Raw genomic sequence first — 21,962 nt, 5'->3', positions numbered from 1 at the left:
TTAATCATCTTCTCTGTCTTTGATGGAACAGTCACTTTCATTACCACTGTCCAGATGTGTGATAAATTTATCTGTTATTCTGTCAATTAGCGGTTCATCTTATAATCAGTTTCACCTTTTTTTACATGTTCGCAATATGGTTTCCGATCATCCTTATTCATTTTTTCCTCAGCTAATTTTTTTATATCTGACATTAAAAATGTTGTATTATTACTACCAACATATCTTTTCAGAGCCAACCTTACCTTCTCGATCGAATTTAAATTGAGATTGTAAGGTGGAAGTCACAACCTGATGCCTGTATTTTTTTAAAAGTTCATCAAAATGGTACTTTACCTTCGAATCTCTGTGTGATGTAATTATGTCATACAATTTTGGTTTTAACATTGCTTTATTAAACGGAATAATGTTCTTTTCTAACCAATTAAAAATGCCATTTGCCTATCATTTTAATTCAGAGGCTTCTGTAGAATTGAATTGTGGTTGGCACATTATTGATAATAACCACTGACTGAGGGGGGGAGACCACTAATTAATTTTTCACTTGTCCACTTCATAAAATCATTGTTGCTGTCAAGATAGTCATCACTTTTTGAATTCATTTTTCAAGTTAACACCGCATTCGAAATGAAACCCATTTCTCTTTCAGGGTGGATTTTGATTAATTGATCATCTTTATTAATTAGCACTTTTACTCCTGCACCACTGTCATCTGACTGTGATTTTGTCGTTGAATGAAATGTTCAAATATATGATTTGTCCAAATAAACAAAAAAATATCTTTTCTGAAATCAGTTATTTTTCTTAAATATTCTATCCTCTTCCACCATGTCTTCTTTCTCAATCAAAATTTTCATATTATTATCAGTTTTACTCCACTTAAACCCTAACTCTTTCAGGATAGCTGCTAGTGTAGTTGTAGAACCTTAAATTAAATATTCTTTTGAATTTCTTCACGTAATTTATTTAATATAGGCAGTTCATTATGTTATGCGTGAAACTCGTTAACTGTTCTTCTTACAACATCTTGATCAAAACTGTCTCCTCAAAGTGGTTTTGAACATTGTTTATATATTTTTGATGTGCTGAATGTGCACTTCTGCGATTTAGATTTAAGAAGATCCTGCTTTTCTTTTCAGAGTTTTTGAACTTGTGAACTGTGAAATCCCATAAGCTGCTGCGGTTCTTTCTTTGCATTTTTAAATCCATAGTAAATCATTATTTTTATCTAATTTTCCTAACTTTATAACTTCTTTCTTCATAAAATTGTACATATTAACTTTTTCATGAGTTTGATTATGGAGCTTTATATTCATAACTATGGATTTAAATTCTGCCATTGCAAAAGAAATTTCACTAACAAAAAAATGCAAAGAACTTATAAATTCATTAACACACACAAAACATTAACTAACATACCAGACATTACAGAAGGAAACAGGTATACTATACTCTTCATACCGGGACATGCCAAGAATTGAACTAAATCAGTTTATTGAAAATGAAAAGTAAGCATTAGTACTGAATATTAGTCAACAATATGAAAAAAAATTACTTAGCTTTTCTATGAACACATATAAAATGAATAATTTATTATAATTAGTAGGATATTGGCATATTATTTAAGGATTATATTTATTACTACAAACATCATCACTACCATTAATACACATTACAAGTGTAAATAAATATTACTCAAATGAAATATTTTGATAACCTTTATTCATATAAAGTGGTCATTTATTTTATGATTCACTTGATGTAGAGAGTGTAATAATAATCTATTAATATAGGTATAAGGATTCGTTTTTCTACTGTATACAGTAAGAAGTATTTTTAAGTACACTAAATATTTTTAAAGAAATTATTGACTGAAATTAAACAAAATTATAATAAATTTTAATTATGGAAAGAATTTTTGCTATTTATGAAAATAGTTAAATACACTGTATTACAAAATACTTGGTTTCTGAATGATCCTATTGTTACAAGAAAAAAGTAACATAATGGCCTGCACAACGACTTCTGCCTCCTGCAGGCAAGCTTTTATTTTCATCGTACACACTAACATAACTTTCATAATTACAATTTTACATTGATTTCTAAAATTGTTTAGTTGTGATGAAAAATAATAAATTACAGTAGATTATTTTAAAAAAATAATAACCAGTGTAATAGTGCATGATTAATCAGATTACAAAAAAGGTTATTTACATTACTCAACTATAATAGAGAGATATATATATATATATATATATCCATACAATGGACATACAGCAGAAATACATTAAAAAATGAAAGTTGTATAATCAATAAAAACATAAAATTTAAGTTAAATAAGTCCATTCACAATATAAGTCTTTCAATTAATTATTGAAGTAAACTTTTTTCTGTCTGTATTTTCTCATTCTTCAAAAATAGCTAAAAGTTTCAAAATAGATTGATTACTTAAAGATGAAGTTATTTTCTGATATTGAAATGTTATACATTTATTGATATTAAATTTTTTTAAACACCTCCCCTTACGAAATGATTTTAGAAAATTTCCATACGGTGACTAGTGACGAGAGATGTGTCTCCTCTTGATAATTAACATAAATAATATAGATTAAAGTTAATTTCTTGACATTCTCTCATTGAAGCTTTCTTGTGAGAACAATGCATTCTTGTAAGATATCCAGTTGTATCATTTTAAAGGAACTATTTATGTTACATGTGTATATTTAAATATTTAGAAAGTAATGTTAGAATACACATGTCTTATTTATTGCTTAATTTTACTATTACATATTTATATACAGTAAATAATTTTTGTTGTATGTGGAATTGTATCAGCGGATCATTTTTAATTTTAATTGGGTAGTAAATGGTAGTTGGGTAGTTTATCAGACATTATAGCTTTCATAGTGAAACGTGTAAGCTATTTTTAAAGAAAATAAACCATTCTTTATTGTTAAGTTTGAGTACTTAAGTGAGTAACAAAATTGACACAACAGTTAGTCTCGAACAGCTGGTAAATGGCCAATTAATCTCAGAGAATGATATTAATTAGGATCAGAAGTCCATATATGAATATACTGCAGGTACTACATTAATGGAATTCAGCTAAACCGTGTATTCGCTGTCTTCATAAGTTCTACATTACAATTGCTGTTTTATTTTTAAATGTATGGTGTGAATTACAGAATCATGTAATAATTGTTCAGCAAATGTCATAGTAATTAGCTTTAATATGATTTATACGATCAGTTTATTGTTCAGAATAGTACAATTTTATTACTCATTGAAACAAGTTGATTATTGTTGCCCTTTAGCCCTTGGTGGGCTTTGGTTTCTGTCTACATAACAACAACCCATGTTGTCAGAGATGAAATCTTGGACTTGTGGAGGTAGGATTTGCTGGCAGAGTTGACCAACCATTGCTGCAGAAATCTCTGTCTTCATAACAAAATTAATAAACATTAAGCTGCATTTAGTGGTGAATTCTGTTCGGCATCAGTTCCCCACCACTGCCTTGTACCAGCTTTTGACTGCATCTGAAATCCTCTCTAGGTCAATAACTCATTGAAACATGTATGTTTAAGTTTATTGTAACATACAGATATGTTATTTCTCTTAGTATCCGAGTTATACTCATTTCCTCACTGTTTGGAAGATCAGCATTTAACCAGTACGGTAAATTAATAAAAGATTAATTAATTTGAATTCCAAATTCACTCCAGTTTAAATTTTTCTTTTGGTTTTTTTAAATTTTACAATATTTAATTTTAAATGCAATGTTTAAATACAATGTTTAGATTAATTACAAAAATTTATTTAATTTAAAATCATGTATTACACCAAGAGTCAATATTCATGTAATGTACAGTTATAGATTTAATCAGGTTATTTTAATGATGTTTATTCAGAATAAAGTATGAAAGATGAGAAGGCATTTTGCAAAAATTATTAGATTAAAATCCAGTTGGTTTAAACTTCATGTTAAATTTAATTAAGTTAGCAACATAACTATAGGTAAAAAGTTCTTGTTTCAGGTAAGAAAAAATAAATTAATAATAGCTCTTAATTATGATAAACATTGCTTGCAGGTTGAGAAGCACAACAAAAATTACAAGATGATATGCTATGCAGCTGTGTAAGCTTAATTGTAGCACCATCCATGATACATAACAACTGATGTAGTATAGTTTCTCACCAATATAAAATGTAATTCCAAATACAAATATTTTTAATTTACATTTATTTGGTCATTCTACTCAAAAATAGTCACCACTTTCTCTTCCTTCCCAAAACTTACACTAGCTGTGTTGCTTGGCATGTACAATTTTTTTTTGTAAAATTTTGTTATTAATATTTTAATAAAACAATTTCAGTTTTAAACTTTAAAAGACAACATTACCAGTATTGTACGTGTCCTTTTTCTTTAATAAAGGTTCTTCAAAAAATCATCTCCCAGTTACTGGGAAGTTCATTTTGCGGTTATGTGTTAAAAATATCATATTTTTTCTATTCTGACTATTATATTATTAAAAATATTTTATTTAAAGATTTGAATACACTGAACTCATTGTAATATTTTTCTGGTTTAATATCATAAAGTATCTAAAACATTTCAATGTGTATTGTTAACAAACAGATATTTTAATACTTAAATCAGTGTATGTAGTGTTTTAAAGATATTGTTGTTTTTTTTTTTTTTGTTTATTAACAACTTTGAAGTATTTGTGATTTTCATTTTATATTACTACTTGTACTGTTTTATAGTTGTATAATTACACCTATTAAATCGCTAAATATCAGTAATGTAATTCTGCTAGTTATACCAAAACATTGCTTTCTTGTTGCCTTTGTACACCCAGTATTTTTTTTATGTTTCTGGTCAATGGAAAACAGATATTTACACTTACAGTAAAATATTGGGATGTATTTTAATAATTTTTTATTTTTAGTATGTATATTCAATGATTTTTTTTAATACAAAATTAGCTTCCTCAAGGGAATGAAACTATAATCACCTCAGCAGTATCACTATGCAGTATCATCTTGTAATTGTTGTTGGCTTCTCACCTTCAAGCAGTCTCTGTCATAGTTAAGAGACATTAATTTATATTTTTCTACCTGAAACAAGAACTTTTTACTTACAGTTATGTTGCTTCCTTAATTAAATTTAGCATGAAGTTTCGACAGATTGTATTTTAATCTTAATAATTTTTTTCCAAATGCCTTCTCATCTTTGACATTTTGTTTCTGAATAAACATTAAGAAATCCTGATTAAATCTATAACTGTACATTAATTACATGAACATTGCCTCTCGGTGAAGTATGTTATTTTAAATGAAGTAAATTTTTGTAATTAATTTAAACATTGTACATGGTCATTCACGGGAACCGAATGTTTTTGAAGTGGGTTGTACTAGGACGTTCGTGGTGCGAAGGGCACGTGGCTGGTGTCTGACGTTTACTTTGTTCATAGCATTTACATTTTAGTCGTTGAGATGGAGCCGTGGACGCTAGACCAACGACTGTACGCGTATGACAGTTTTGTGCGAAATGACGAATCCGTAACTGCTGTTCAGCGAGATTTCCGCCGTCAGTTTAATATCCATCATAATGCAAGTGTCCCTTCTCGTAACACGATATTGCGATGGGTAAACAACCTTCGAACAAGTGGTTCAATATTGAAGAAAAAACCACCGGGTCCCCGACGAACTGCTAGCACTCCGGAAAACATCGAACGAGTAAGGGAAGCCATTGTCAGAAGCCCACACCGCTCTATTCAGAGGCATTCAGCAGCGTTTCAAATGAGCACAAGTACGGTAAGACGAATTCTGCATAAGACCTGGTAAGACCTGCATTTCCATCCTTACAAGATAGCCGTCGTGCAGCAGTTAGACGAGCAAGATTTCACGCAGCGATTACAATTTTGTCGACAAATGCTTACAGTTTTTGAAAAAAATGAAAATTTGTTATTGTTAATGAGTGACGAAGCCCATTTTTATCTGAATGGCTTCGTCAACAAACAGAATTGCCGGTATTGGGCAGAAAGAAACCCACATCAGCTTCACAAGAGACCACTTCGTAGCCCAAAGGTGTCTGGTGTGCGATAGGAAAGGTCGGTGTTATTGGACCATATTTTTTTGAAGAAAATGACGCTGCCATCACTGTAACAGCTGATCGTTACATTGCGATGTTGAATAGGTTTTTCATCCCTGAGTTACGAAACCGGGGAATCGATTTTCAAAATGTGTTATTCCAGCAGGATGGAGCTACAGCGAGGGCAACGATGGCTGTTCTCCGTAACTGGTTTCTGGGACGGATCGTTTCCAGATTCGGCGACATTCCTTGGACCCCTCGGTCCCCCGACTTGAGTAGTTGTGATTTTTTCCGTGGGGGTTTCTGAAATCGCGTGTGTACGGCAATAAACCGCAAACATTGGAGGACCTAAAGATCGCAATTCGTCTTCACGTCACCCATATTGATGGAGACATGTTGCAAAGAATTGAGGCCAGTTACCATGAAAGGCTACAACAATGTATTGCCCAAAATGGACATCACTTGCCGGACATAATTCATGAGTAAGTAACAAATGCTTTGATTTAACAAGTGTTTCAGTACCAATAAAACTTTTTTAAAGTAAATATTAAATTTTTTATGATTATTTTAAAAACATCCGGTTCCCGTGAATGACCCTGTATTTATAAAGTCATTTAAAATGTAATGTAATTTATTTTTAGAAAAGATGTTTCTGTCTACCTCCGCATATCAAACAAAGTAAGAGAATACTGTTCAATAAAAACTCCATTTACTTTTAACAAGTATCTGAATATCATGAATGAATGCGCATCACTAATCGGATTAATTGTTATGAAGAAAATTTTGTAGCTTACTGGTGATGTTCATATAGTCATTTTTATTGAAGGATATAATTTGTAATTTTTGTGATATAAATTGCATATGGCTTTTACAGAAGAAGAAATTACTGATTATTGATAAGATCTGATTATTGATTACTTATCTTTTTAGGAAACATGTCATATATGAAAATATAAAAGTAAACAGAAAAATCAAATTAAAAGTGTAATTGAAAAAAATCATATTTATTATACGTGTTCATAATGTATTCAAAACATGGGCTCTGTTTTGTAAAGATTTCATAACATAAAGATTTTGTAGTAGCGTAAAGATTTCTTTTGAGTGGAAAAGTATTTTAAACTGTATTGAAAAAGTTAGGCCAGAAATTTCAAAATGATTTGATATAGTATAGCGTTTAAAAAAAGCTCTGTGACATCTTAGTTTATTTGTTTTGAGTGATGATTAATCAAAATGCACCTAGATGTTTCTTGAAATTCTGGTGGATATATTCTTCGTGGTTGTCTGTAATTTTAAAAATAATTCTGCTGTTACATAATAGTGTATTAACAGACTTCTTTTATAATCTGAAATACCCAGGCTAATTTAGAGAGCTTATGACATGGTAAGTCTTAAAATTCTTATTTAAGTCATGTAGGATTAAAAAGTTGAAACAGATTAACTTGTTTAATTTTTAAAATCTTTTAAATGTCTTAAATTTTTTTAAAACTTTTGTCACCCAATTGAATTATTTTTATTATATCTGAACAAAAGTGTTATTAGTCAGTGGAATAGTTTTAATGTTTATATGTAACTCGACAATGGTAGATAGATCAGCAAAGTAGATTGTCATGTTTTCATTGCAGTACAGAATAAAGAGCACTTTACTCTATAGCATGATGCAATGATGTTAACTTATAGCTCTTAATAAAACACAAACATACTGCTCACATCTCTTACTTTCAAAGTAAAAATAAAAAAATAAAGTGTACAACAAAATTATTAAATTTTACAAAATTGTTATTAAGTAAATAAAATATTCTCCAACAATTGTTATAATAATATTTTAGTTAGAATAAAATTAAAACACTCTAGTTTTCTTTTAAGTCGGGTATAGCCTTCCTCCCATCCAAATTTTTCTTGCAAAGGAATTTTATTATTATTATTAAACTATTACTTACACGTATTAAGTACCTCATCATTTACAACAGAAGTTGTACAATTTATTTAACATCTAAATACAGTGATTAAACTGTACGGGGCTAAGGATGCTGAGAATTTTAAAATAATTACCTAAATGTAATAAATTAAGGATAATTAGTAAAAGAAGGTAGGGATGTATTTATTTAAGTAGTACAGTTTTGAAGCAGCTTATTGTAATTGATTTTATTTTAATTTAAACTATAAACATAGAGATTATTTATATAGAAATAGAATATTTAAAACATATTTTTATTATTTTTTTACTTTTTTTTTTTTTTTTTTTTTTTTAAAAATAGTAATCTTTAGTAAATCTTATCACACATTGTGCTTGTCTTTTCAGTTATTATACTATTGAATTTATTGCACTATTCAAGAATGTGGAATAATTCTTAATTTTTTAGTATTAGTCACTATATATAAAACACCTTATTCTCATTTTATTAAATTTTCTTATCTTCCACACTTTCTCTATTTTCTTGTTTAAGTTTTTGAATATAATAAATTTAATTTAGTATTTAATTACTTTTGTAAATTTAATTTATAATGCTTATTTTTAATTTTTCACTATACTACACGTACTGTTTCATTTGTACTCTCTATATTTATGCATATATTATATATATTTATTATTATATATTTCCTGCACACTGTTTTTTATTCCTTTTTATATATTTTGTTTTTTTCTGTTTTTCTTTTTCATTTTATTTCCATGGACTTCTGTGATGACTATCTCTCTGTACTCAATTACTCTAATGATGTTGCGGTGAGTTACTTAACTAACAGTTCTGTTACAGATAAAATTATTTATAGTAGTATTATTATAATGATTTTCAGTATTAAATTTAATAAGCATGTATCATGTATTTGACTGTTGGTTTCTGTTGTAAGATTTTTTTACTCTTGTCATAATAAGGATTTGGCGATAAATTAGTATATATTCCTTGTTTTTGAACTTTGTTATAAAATGCTCAAAATTTTTAAAAAAATTATTGTTGTTTGCTAGTTTCTTTTCATGAATTATTAGCAGGATCGAGGTTGTGCAGATTTCATCCAAGTTGCAATAAATAAATTGTTTAAAACACACTGAATGTGTGTAAACAACTGACTGACAACATACACTCAAAATTTCTGCATCTATTACACGTTCTGAGTAAGTGTCTATAGGTCACATATACACCCAAGAACCCATGGCTTTTCCTGTGGATATTCACAGACATCTCAAGACTTGCATGAAGTAAACGTACCTGAAAACAATCCTCCGTTACGAAGGATAACTCTACAATACCTTCAAAATTATTGTTATGTGTTCCAAAGTTTGAATGCATTGTATATATTGGAGACATTGTTGTATATAGTTTAAGTAATATAAAGTCCAGAAATATCTGCTGTGCCCTTTTATTTTTTTTAATACAATTTCTATTTTGCTAAGACCTGTGATGCCATGATATTTTTTCAAGCTTTTGTTAATTGCTTTATTTTCAATAATTTGCTGAATTTAGCATACATTCATTCATTAGTGATTACTCACAACTTCTGACACAGAAATCAGAATATGAGATTATAGCAATTTCCTACTTTGACTTGTGTGCTGTTATAATAGTGTATTACCGATCTCCCACTGAAATGAAATTGGTTACAGGCTTTATTAGGCCTGTGTAGTCACTATCCTGGGATTTACGCATCTCATCATCCGCATAGATTCAGTTAGAGTTTCTTTCACTAAATGAAATGAATACTGATATTGCAAAAATAAATAAGAAGGGACTTAATTAAAGGCCTAAAGAAATGGCTGTAATTATAAGCTTTTATTAATGTAGAATGCCTAGAAAACCACAAAAAAGAAGATATCTTTTTTTTGTGTGTATATTTTAACGCTGATCCTTAAGACACTTATAAAAAACAAACCTCTGAAACGTTGACATTACTCTTTGAACTCAGAATATATGTATTTATTACAAATATGTGCAGCTAGTTTTTAAAATATAAGTGTCTAATAATTAAATATACCTTTAAAAAAATTGTTTCTTTATAATTTGCTGATAAAATACTGCCATGGAAAAGATCTATGACTTTTTTTTTCAAGTCCATAAAAACTATATATTCTTTCAGGTCTTTCAGTAAGTTGATCTTTGAAAAGTTAATATTTTCTTGTTATGTATTGATTTGCAAATTTCATATAGGATTTAATGTTTTATAGAGTTGTAATTTCATTTTTGTCTTTTAAATTTTCCCATATATTCATTTACTAATAAATAACTAATTTAATTTGCATTGTTTGTGTATAATGGGATTTAATAATTATGTTTTAAGGCATATTCTTACAGTATTATTGAGACAGAGGTCATTTTCAATATCTAAATTGGTACATTCATAATCATTTGAACTTCATTGATCCTAGTAAATTAATTCTATCTACAAACGTGATGTTCTTAAAATATTCTTTTAAGTGTTCTTTAATATTGAATAAAATTAGAATTTGACATTTAAAAAACAAAAAAAAGTTTTCTTTTGAAGGGGAAATAGTACATTATAATCTCAAGTATTAAATGTATGTTAATATGATGAACTATTACTACTTAAAAAGAATTTGTGGATAATATTTTTTAAATAAAAGCGATAATGTCATTAATTTTTTATCAGACATACTGTTCTTGTTTGTATTGTTTTTGTGTTCTTTAATTGAATAAAATCATAAAATTTATTTTTGTTATTCATTGTTGCAGGAGCAGCAGCAAATCTTCGTAAAGAAGTTATTAGAAACAAAATCCGTGCTATTGGCAAAATGGCTAGAGTATTCTCTGTATTAAGGTTAGCATTTTATTACAAAACTTCTTTAAAATTATAATTTTGTTATTATATTTATATTTTTAAATATTATGTGTAGTCCTTTAAGTAAGCTTCTGGAAAAAATCTTATTTAATAATTTGATAAAAGAAATAAGAACCAGTTATAAACATTCTATACTGTATTCAGTTATCTTATAGAGTGAAGTATAAACAAACATTGCATTTATATGCGTAAGTTCATCATGATTCTGCTGAGTCACAACCTACGTATCAGTGCCTATTCACAACATGGTCATATCTATACACAACATTATAATCATTATACACATATTTATCACCATAATTAGTCATACAGCAGTCATTTCTTCTCAGTTCTATTAGAACCCTTGATCTTTTCATATGATCATTCTTGTGTTCAATTTTTGTGTTTCTGTTATTTATTTATTTACTCTAATGTTATTTAAAGTTAATATAATGTAATTTTTTTATGTGAATGTGAGAGTAGTGTATTTCTAGATTTGTGCTTATACAAATTGAGTTATCCCCTCAGAAAAATTGGCGGTGAAAAAAGCCTTGTCGTGCAGAAAAATACATCATTTCAAATGCTTACAAAAGCGAATTACAGAGTAATCCAACGGCTTTGATTTCGGATGTCATTAATAAAATTAATAACATAATTAGAAGTTGTACTGCTTCAGTGTACTATGATTCACAAATATAAATCTACTAATGAATTATGGTTTCTTATGAAAACAAAACAAACCCGCCGATCAATTGAAGAAAAAGTTGACGATTTCGATCAATATACGATTCATAAAAAAGTACTGAAATTTTATTTTCGAAACGAATTGCTTACAGTAGACAAAGTGTTACAAGTCGTAAATGACGATAACAATGTACCAGATTTCTGAAAAACAACTTTTTATAAATTGTTAAAACGTATTTGAATTTTATACATGAAAAAAATGGCCAGGAATGTGCATTAATTGACAGGGATGATATCATTATATGACAAAGACATGACCTCACTGAAATAAATAAAATCAGGCAAATATCGTAGAATATGTTGTTATATGGATGAAACTTGGATCAACAAAGGCCACATGAAAAAGTTTATATGGAAAGATAAAGCTGAGAATTCGTTAAAAGAAGCCTTCCTGCGTGGCTTTTCAAGTAATAAGACTCCATCAGGTAAAGGTAGGTGTCTCATAATTACATTTTTGAATCTAAATCTAATTTCTCTATTCTAAATTTTTGAATTGGATTTTTTAACCTATCTCTACAGGAGAGTATCATAATGAGATGAACAGCAAGTTTTTTGAGAAATGGTTAAAAGATAATTCAGTTATTGTGTTAGACAACACCTTTTATCTTTTATATAAAAAGGAAAAAATTCTAGCCGTGTCTTGGAAAAAGAATGTCAAAGTTTGTGGCTTAGTTCAAAAGGAGTTATTTTTAAAGAGGATGAACTTAAGCTCCAATTATTGCAAAAGGTTTCATGTATTAAAAGTAATTTTATTGTATAAAATTGATGAATTAACAATATCCAGTGGTAAAACCATACCACCCTGTGATTGTGATCCTCCCTATCATTGTGATCTCAACCTAATTGTGTTAATTTGGGGACAAATCAAAAGTTGCATAGCATCACTAAATAATACTTTTAAAATATCTTATGTTAAAATTTATGCTTATAAGCCATCAATAAAAAGGCCAACAGGAATGGAAAAACTGTATAAAACATGTAACGGATACTGCTGAACCAAATTATTGGGAATTTGATAATATAATAGAAAACAAAATTGAGCCTCTCATTGTATCTCCTAATACCGATAGCACTATAGATTTCTCGCAGTCAGATGACAAAAACAAAATTGAATATATTTTTGTTTATTATTATAGAAATTTAATTTAAAATAATGTCGAACTTAAGTAGATAATTGACAATTTCATAACTCTTAAAGTCTCAAAGAAACTACGTAACAATAAACAGTTTTAATGAATAAAATACTCTTGGGTTATCAAATATGCGGAACAAGGTAAGAAATATTTATTGATCATTTAACAAGTCTTAACTTATTTAAATTTAAAATATACGTATAATTTTTGTAAAATAGCAAGTGGTTACTAAATATTAACATCGCATAGTTTCTTCTATACGTATCAGGATTTACAGGAGATGCTTGTGAATCAGCTGCCTAAACACTCACTCAAATGCACAGTCTGTTTACTGGAACTCTGTAAACTAACTGAATTACATGTAGTCAGCTGGTTAATCGCTTGCTTCTTTTCCTTGTTACTGCAGTACTAGTAGATGTTATAGAGTGCCCTTCAGTGATGCAGGGTTTTTATCTTGTAGCTATAAATATAATAAAAAAGCTTCATTTATCACAAATCATTCCTGAAATTTCTTCATTTTTAAGTAATCTTGGATCATCATTGAATGTTTCAATGAATAAATCTATATCTTTTTTCTTGTATTTTTAACAGTACTCTGGTTTACAGTACTCTGATTTGTTTTAAAGGAGCAGGCATCAACAGCTATATTCATTTACCCAGAGGAAATTGGTAGCATATGAAAAGATGCCGTGCGTGATCGGGATTTGAACCCAGGACCTCCACACAAAATGCCGAGACAGTAGTACTGTTAACAGTACGTACAGTTATTCTTTTTTCCATATCAAAACGATTTAATTTGGCCACTCGGCTTCCGGATACTTAATGACTAAATAAAATAATCTGTGTTGAATCCTTCCTGGGTAACTGCACTTAGGTCTCCTCTTTTTCACCATGGCTAGAAAGGCATGTAAGAGGAAATTGAATGAAAACATTTACCAGAGTTGTCTAACATAGACAGCTTAGTATTATTTATAAATATATAAATAATGTTCATCTCTTCATCCCCCACCACCCTTTAAAGCCATAATTCTGTGATGTCTATTATGCTAAAGACATAATGGATTAAAAACCTGTGTTAGTTGTAGAATTTTGGACTTCTCACAGTCTCCCCTATCTGTCATGCAAATGTGGGATATATTATATCGTAGTCAAATCTAATTGACTGGTAATGTTAGTTACCAGTCAATCAATGGAGGTCTCATGCTTAGCTGAAGTAGAGGCTAAAACCCTGTACCGGTACAGCTATGCATGGATTCTACTCTTATCATGATAGGCTTCCATCAAATCCCAACATGTCTGTTGTTTCAAGTACGCTAGGCAAACACACAGGAGAGGTATGTACATAGGTCTCTCTAGTGTAATTTATATATATATCATAAAGAAAAGGTTGCTTTCTAGGAGTTGATGGGGGAAAAATGAGTTTTATACAATTTTAAAATTTTACTGTATCTTATTTTGTTTTTAGTTTCAATTTATTTGAAGAAAACTTGTAGAAATTATGGAAATTATCATGTGTAAAATGTACCACTATTTGCCTCTTTTTCAATTATGCAGTTTCAGTGTCCCATTAACTTCTGTTAAGAGATTATATTAAAAAGGTATTGTTAAACTATATTTAAAAACAGAGCCATTTAATTTGTTCAAACAGTCATTTAACAAATTCATTTATTCAATTATTTTAAATAAAAATCTCCATGATCAGATATATTATGGCAGCCATTTTCAAAAAAAAATATTATTTTGACTCTCAGCAGTAATAAGAATCTTTTTGTACTGTACCGCTATTTTAACTCTTATGGCACGATATTAGTTTAATAAGTTTAATTATAAATGGTAAGGAAAAGATTATGAAGGAAGGTTTCAAAAAGATTCTTAGCGGTTTTAACTTGCTGACAGATGTGTCAATATAAAGTGCACATTTCTTAGAAATCTGAACATTGAAATAATGTTATTTTAGAAAATTAATTACAGCCCATTTAAAAATTAAGATAGGAGGCAACTAATATGATCTCTTAGAAAAATGTGTAACAAAAATATGAGTGAATCTTCATTAAATTAAATTTCACTATAAATCTAGATTCTTATGTTGAGGGGTTGGCTCCTTAGATATGAAGAATTAACAAAAATATGAGTGAATCTTCATTAAATTAAATTTCACTATAAATCTAGATTCTTATGTTGAGGGGTTGGCTCCTTAGATATGAAGAATTAACACTTGTTTCGTTCTAACCTCTGAAACATTTATTAAAACATTTTTTTAAATATATTATTGTCAATGCAAATTTATTTCATTAAAAGAAGATTAAACAAGGTAAAATGTAACTTAATATTATATTAATGAATAGCATTTTATCATTAGTGACAGGATTCATTTCATTTATTAAAGGTATGGGGATCAAACAGCAAGTAAGCCTCATCTGTTATAAGCTAGTATCCTATATACAACCACAAAAAATAATTTATTTACTATTGCTGCAAGCATCCAAAGGTATTTTTTTAAATGTTTAAACATGGATATTATATACCATATATGTAATTACCGGACCCTAAACCGAGACAAAAATTGAAGAAAAAAAAATGAATCCAGTGTCAACAGGAAGATATGGTTATCATTATTCCCATCAGAATTGTTTCAGTTAAATAAACATTTGAATTTGAGAAACATTATAATGTGAAAACAGAGTTAATAACAGAAAAAACGTGTTCTGCACATGTCATAATTTTGAAGAGTTACTAAGTTCCTCTCTAAAAGGTAACTGCCACAAACCTTTTTTTTACTAATTATTAGTTTGAAGTACAACAAATAAAATAATTGGTTTGCTGTCTTAGAGTTGGGTTTTGAATTGTAGTTGGATGGTGTGTTTTTTATTTTTTGCATTTTGACTTTCTTATAGCTAATAATGAAAATAAAATAAACTATTCGTATTAACAAAGGATTTCTTAATATTTTTATTCATTATTTGAAATGTTTTCAGTTTTACATCGCCCTAAAGTATCTACTTTGCAGTCAACAAAAATTAATTAATATACACAGAAATACTTTTTCATTCAATTGTTGACTTTCATTTCTTTAATTATAACTTTATATAAAACTTATATTTTGATATTATTTTTAAGGGCAAAACTTAACTACTTTCATTAGAGAACGGATTCATTTCTAGTATTGAATAATTAATTTATCAATTTAAAAAAAGGCTTTTTAAAAAATAAAACTGATTAGGATAAAATTTTTATGTTGATTATTTTCATATAACTTAGTAGAATTTAAAAATCAAAATAGTGAGTAAAATTATCCATTTTATTTATTTATTTATTTTTTTAAGATTTAAAAAATAAGTAATTTTAGTAATTTAACTTAATAGTCTTCAAATGCAGCTTTTATTGGTTTTACAGGAATGTTGATATGGTAATTCAGTAGGACAGGTACTCATTTGTTGACATACATGTTTTAAAGGAAATGCAAGTATTGTGATTCATGAAATAACTGTCAGCTAAATTGAACAACATTCGTAATCTACAAGCGTTAAATGTAATAAAAAATGTTGATTTAGATTAGCATGTTTGTATTCACGGGTTAGTTTTTTAAATTCAACATCTTTTGAATGGAGCAGTAGTTTTGCATGAAAATGTCTTTCTGTCAAGCCCATAAAAAGCTGTTGGTAATGGTATAATTCGGTTATCGATATTCAGTATCATTAGTCTCAGTCTTTACATCAACAGAAGTAGGTCATCCAGTACTTCTTCATTGTGGTATGTACTGTACGGTTTGCTTTTCTAAACTATCATCAGCAGGTCCAGAAGTTGTTGAAGTTAAATCTCTGATCCTTTTCCATTATAAAGTCACCACTTCAAATTTTGGCCTTTTTATGTTATTCAGGATTAATATTATTAGTCAATTTGAGATGCATGTTTCCCTACATTTTACTCTGAAATCTGTCTGTTTTCATTTTGTAAAACTTAAAAGACTAAGAAATTTTTGGAAATTAATATGGCTCTATCATAATGGAAATGTGAACCTGTTACTATTCCATTTCAATGGTCCCATACTCAGTTTTGTGACGTTCAATTTCTTTTGTTATATTTCACACCTACAATACCTGACCTAACTTTCTTAAAGTTTGTAAATAATAAACTGAAGAAAGGTTAAGCTTGTGGATTTAATAATTATTTTTACACTCACTCTAACATACATATTTTCTGTTTAAGAAAAACATGAACTTAATCAGGTAGTTAGATATTCACTTTAGATAATCTTTTATAGTCAGTATTCCTTAGAAAGGGTGATTCCAATGATGACGCCACATGAATTCAGCAAATAAATATTTCATGTGATATCGCATGGTTCATTGATATCTTCTTTGCATCATTTAGCAGTCCCTCATATCCTTTTGATCAATTTGGTGTGACTACCTGTATCAGGATCTACAGAATTGTAATTGTATTCAATTTGAAGTGAGTAAATACAGCTTTCTCCATCTCATTTATTATGTATGTACCCCAACGGTTTGATTTAGTAAATCTTTCCTCTCGATTCTCAAAATAACTATAATAATCATGTGAATGAATTTAATGTATTATATACATTATTCATTGCTGTCGCATCGTTCAATAACTGGTGCTGTTACAATGGAAAGATTTCAGTCCTGTATTAACATTGTGACAGGACTGCAAGTTACAGAAAGTTTTTTAATTTTTCGATATCAAAAACAAATGAATTTCATTTTATAATAAATACCAAAGGTCACTTGCAGGATAATAAATATATACCTTAGAGGTGCTTATAATATTGAACTAGAAATTTAAAAATCAAAATTCAGAGTGGCACTGTTTTAATAGAAAAGTTCCAAATCTCCTTGTTGTGTACAGTTCACTTGTTCAAAGAAAATACATTTAATTTATTTGTGATTTTATCATTACTCAAGTGGTCACATCTAGCTTAGCCTCATGGATCTAAAGAACTGCATCTCTTTTGCCTGTACTTTAGATTTTGTTCTCATCTGATCTACCTAAACTTCATTACTATACATAACTATTGAAATGGTTATCAGTTAATACAACTTCATCATTGTTTCCTTTCTCACTTTATTTTGGAGAGATCTCCTGATTATTCCACAGTTACTATGAGATTTCTAAGCTTTATCTCTCACATCCTTATCTAATTCAAAGCTGATATCACAACCTGAATATTTCAGATTGGATATCTGTTCAGTAGACTCATTCCTTAAAACTTCTTTAGATCTTATTGTATCGTTACCCTAGAAGACCATAATTTTGATTTTATTTGTATAAATTTAAAAAGTGCAATAGTTACGCATATAAAACATCATAACGTCTGAATTGAATTGAATTTTCTGAGGGCTGTGTGATAATTTGATTATCTGCAAAAGTTAATGTATTTTAAGTTGTAGATCCTGGTTTGAGCACTAAACCATAGCAAATAATCTCTTTCCTTTATCTTATAATATTGTCAATGTTATATCAAGTCAATATTAAGAAGGACAGATGATGAGCTACTTCCTTCTTAATACCTATTTTAACACTGTAATTTTTTTTAATAACCAACCATTATGAAACCTAAATAAAATAACTTGAATTAAATTTTTTGTGTCAAACAGATTAATTTACCAGACATTATCACCAGTTTTCATTTTATTCCCTATAAAAGGATACTTTTTACACACTTTAAACATTGTGAAAAGGTACTCAAGAAATGGAATGTTTAAAGAACAGAAGTAATATGTATTTTTACTGTTTTTCTCAAGTATTAGTTAAACTTATTTCTATGTAATACATTGAATCTGAATTCCTTATAAAATGCCATTCACTGATATAATGTTTTGTCAGTTTTACCTTATTTAATCTATTTTTTACAGTATAAATATATGTTGACAATAATATATGTTAACAGTAGTATAAATTTAAGAATTATGAATAATATATAAATGTGACAAGATTTTTTTTCTGCTCTTCAAACTAACTATGATATATGTAAAGTGGGTATTAACTTTGAGATTTCATCATTTTACTTTTTTTTTAATATCTTTAACCTGTACCATTACACCACCTGCCTGTTTACAGACGTATTTGAGTGTACATTTTAAACATGCAAGTATTCGATACAAAAAATGTTTTAATGCTATAATAGTACACAATCATGTTTCTTGTTTCATTACTCATAAGAAAAGTAAATGATGCACATTCTAATAATTAAAAAAGTGAATTACATTTGAAATATAGATTGTTGAAATCATATTCAATGTATTCATTTAATTTTCTCTATATGTCACCCCGCCGAGTTGAAAGCTGCTTGATAAAGATTAATTATAAATAACTCATAAAAATTTTTATGTTTAGTTATTAATGCTTATATAATTAATTCTATTCTATACTAATATTAAGATTACTTGACTTGATGTCAGGTCGTTATTCATAAAAATAGTACTCTGAGATAAACTGTCTTCTAAGTTCTCAAAATTATGTATGCCCTTTATTATCTGCTCCATACTGGATTATGTAATAATACATTGATCGCAGATAATTTATTCTTCAGAACATTGTAATACAAAAAACTGAGAATGATAAAACATTAGGCATACCCAGAATAAGTAATCAGTATTGAAAAATGAATATTGTAATTAAGACAAAAAATAATTAAAAACAATAATTGCTAAATGCAGTAACATCAAATATGTAAAAGTAAAAGATAAAACTCATTTTCATTTGATAAATAGATCAGTGTAATGCCCACCATAATATAAATAAATGAATATAATACTCTGTCAACCTACCTCTTTGATGAAATGGCAACACCTCTACCTTTCATCTGGAAGGTTTTGAGTTTAAATCCTAGTAAGTCATGACATTTTTTTATTTTCTACAATATTCATCCAACATGAAGAAACTGTAATAAGGCATCAGCCTTTTGTTCTGGAGTAAATAAATAGATTAATAACTGATTTTTATGTGCTAAATTTCTGTAACACTAAACTGTTTAATAGTAAAACTTTTAGAGTCCTGGAGTAATGTTTATAAATTAACATAAACTGACACAATAGATCAGTAACAACATTGTGACCCTGATTACAGTAACTGATTTTAATTTAATGTGTTATTTAAGGTACAGTTTGTATATCCTGAATAAAATAAGTTTGGCTATTGTGTATGTTAATAAAAATATAAATTAATTTGTTAAAATTGCAGCTGTATTAAAAAATACTGCTCAGTTTTCAAATAATCATAGTGTTATTGAAATGGGTTGTAATATAAATCATAAATGTGTTGTTTACATAACAATATATAACCCATATACGTGTATTTTATTTTGTAAAATAAAATCTGCTAATGGTGAGGTCTGACTTTTAGAAAATTGATATTTTAGACCAGTTAAAAAAACAGAATGAGTTGAAAGTTAATACATTAACTATTTCTTTATAAATGTCAGTTATAACTACAGTACACAACACTACAATTTAAAAATGTTATTGTGTAATTCCATTATAAATCGAGTACAGTTACATCAAATTTCATTTACTTAATAAATATATATTTAAAATCATCTAAAGAAAAAGTTTAAAAAAAATATATATATATAAAGTTCAAATTGATAATATAGAAGAATTTATGATTTATTAAATGTTCTTAACATTCTAGATAGACTTATTTCTATTTATGTTTAGCCTCCGAAACGACCTTAAGGCATCAGAGGATGAATGAGGATGATATGTATGATTGTAAATGTAGTCTTATCCAGTCACAGGTCGACCGTACCTGAAATGTGTGGTTAATTGAAACTGAACCACCAAAGAACACTGGTATACACGATCTAGTATTCAAATTCGTTTAAAAAGTACTACTATTCAAGTACGTTTAAATTACCTTTACTAAATAAACCTAGTTCAGATTTCAATTTATATGTAAAGATTTTTTTTTTTTAATTTATATATTGTACTCTGAATGTTTGTTAAATATTAAACTGATTTTTCAATTGTTTCAGAGAAGAGAGCGAAAGTGTACTACAGTTAAAAGGTCTCACCCCGACTGGATCATTACCTCTTGGTGCCCTATCTGGAGGGAAGACATCTCTAAAAAATGGTAATTTTCTTGTCACTTCATTGCTATATTTTTTTGGTATCTGATACATAGATATATTTTTCCATTTTATATCTTATCTCGAATAATCTTAAAATACATACATATTTTTTTTCATATTTTGTTGTAAAATATTCATTATGATTTAGAAAATACTACATATTCAATCCTGCCTGGCACAGTAGATGAATAATATAAAGACTACATGAATAATATAAAGACTGTACTTGTGTAATACATAGCAGCCGATCAGCGCTGACGTCTGATGTCTTAATTGTATCTCTTACTAGATTTAATTTTCATATTTTATGATATTATAAATTACTCACAACCTATTTTACATTGTTATATGTTTATAATAAATTTTACTTTTCTTTACAAATATAATATAGGCAATTAAAAATTTACTTACGTTACAACTAAATTATATATCAGAAATACAATTTTTATCGAAATGTTAGTTTCAATCAGATTATAAGTTCAGGAGAAAATTTATATAATACAAATAAATATGCTATTTATAAAATCCTACATGTTATTTATAAATGTTAGTATTATTAAATTGCTTCAAAATGTTCCTAAAGAATGTTGTATTTTATATTGCTTATAGAAAAATGAGTATCTGGAAGACTAATGATTTGAAAATGCCAAAATTAGGCATTAATAGTGAGAAGAAGTTAGTTACTGGCAGTCAGTAGGTCATATTTTTAATATTTTTTCACATCTCATGTATAATACACAGACAGTACACATGTATAATATACCGCTACTGCTCTATGCTGACTTATGTCTTAATTATAATCTTTGACAATGAATAATAACACTTTTTCCTGCTTTGTCAAATATCATTTTGGAAGAGTTTTAGTACATTAAGACTTTTGGTATGTTTGTGTAAATTGTTTTGAATATAACAAAGATTACAAGCACATACTATCAGAAATGAAAATCCTTAAAGAGATGTGAGTCTCATTCAAGTATTCTAAGTCTAGATGGGTCTTTTTTTTTTAGTTTTCTTTTGTTGTTCATCCATCTAAATTTAAAAAAGAACCCTATTAACATTAACACAGCCATATCCGATCTGTTAGATAGAATTTTTTTTAATTAGATTTTATTTAATTTGATAATAATGACATTAC

The 21,962-nt window shown here is 28.2% G+C and overlaps 1 protein-coding gene across 5 annotated transcripts in view; it reads left to right on the top strand.

Moving 5' to 3' along the window:
* Positions 1-21,962, top strand: part of LOC142322336 (serine/threonine-protein phosphatase 2B catalytic subunit 2-like) — a 552,551-nt gene that overhangs the window by 513,981 nt on the left and 16,608 nt on the right. For 2 of the 5 annotated variants that reach the window (XM_075361295.1, XM_075361299.1), the window contains 2 exons: positions 10,786-10,861; positions 20,732-20,829. In XM_075361295.1, the coding sequence (XP_075217410.1) occupies positions 10,786-10,861; positions 20,732-20,829 (174 nt within the window). Of the gene's footprint in view, positions 1-10,776; positions 10,862-20,731; positions 20,830-21,962 lie in introns of all 5 variants that reach the window. The other 3 variants (XM_075361298.1, XM_075361294.1, XM_075361297.1) reach the window with 2 other exon arrangements.

The sequence above is a fragment of the Lycorma delicatula genome, chromosome 3 (genome assembly GCF_047948215.1).
Source record: "Lycorma delicatula isolate Av1 chromosome 3, ASM4794821v1, whole genome shotgun sequence".
In the NCBI taxonomy this organism is placed as follows: domain Eukaryota; kingdom Metazoa; phylum Arthropoda; class Insecta; order Hemiptera; family Fulgoridae; genus Lycorma; species Lycorma delicatula.
The sequence above is the reverse complement of the archived record's forward strand: the minus strand, read 5'-3'. Positions and strand labels throughout refer to the sequence as shown.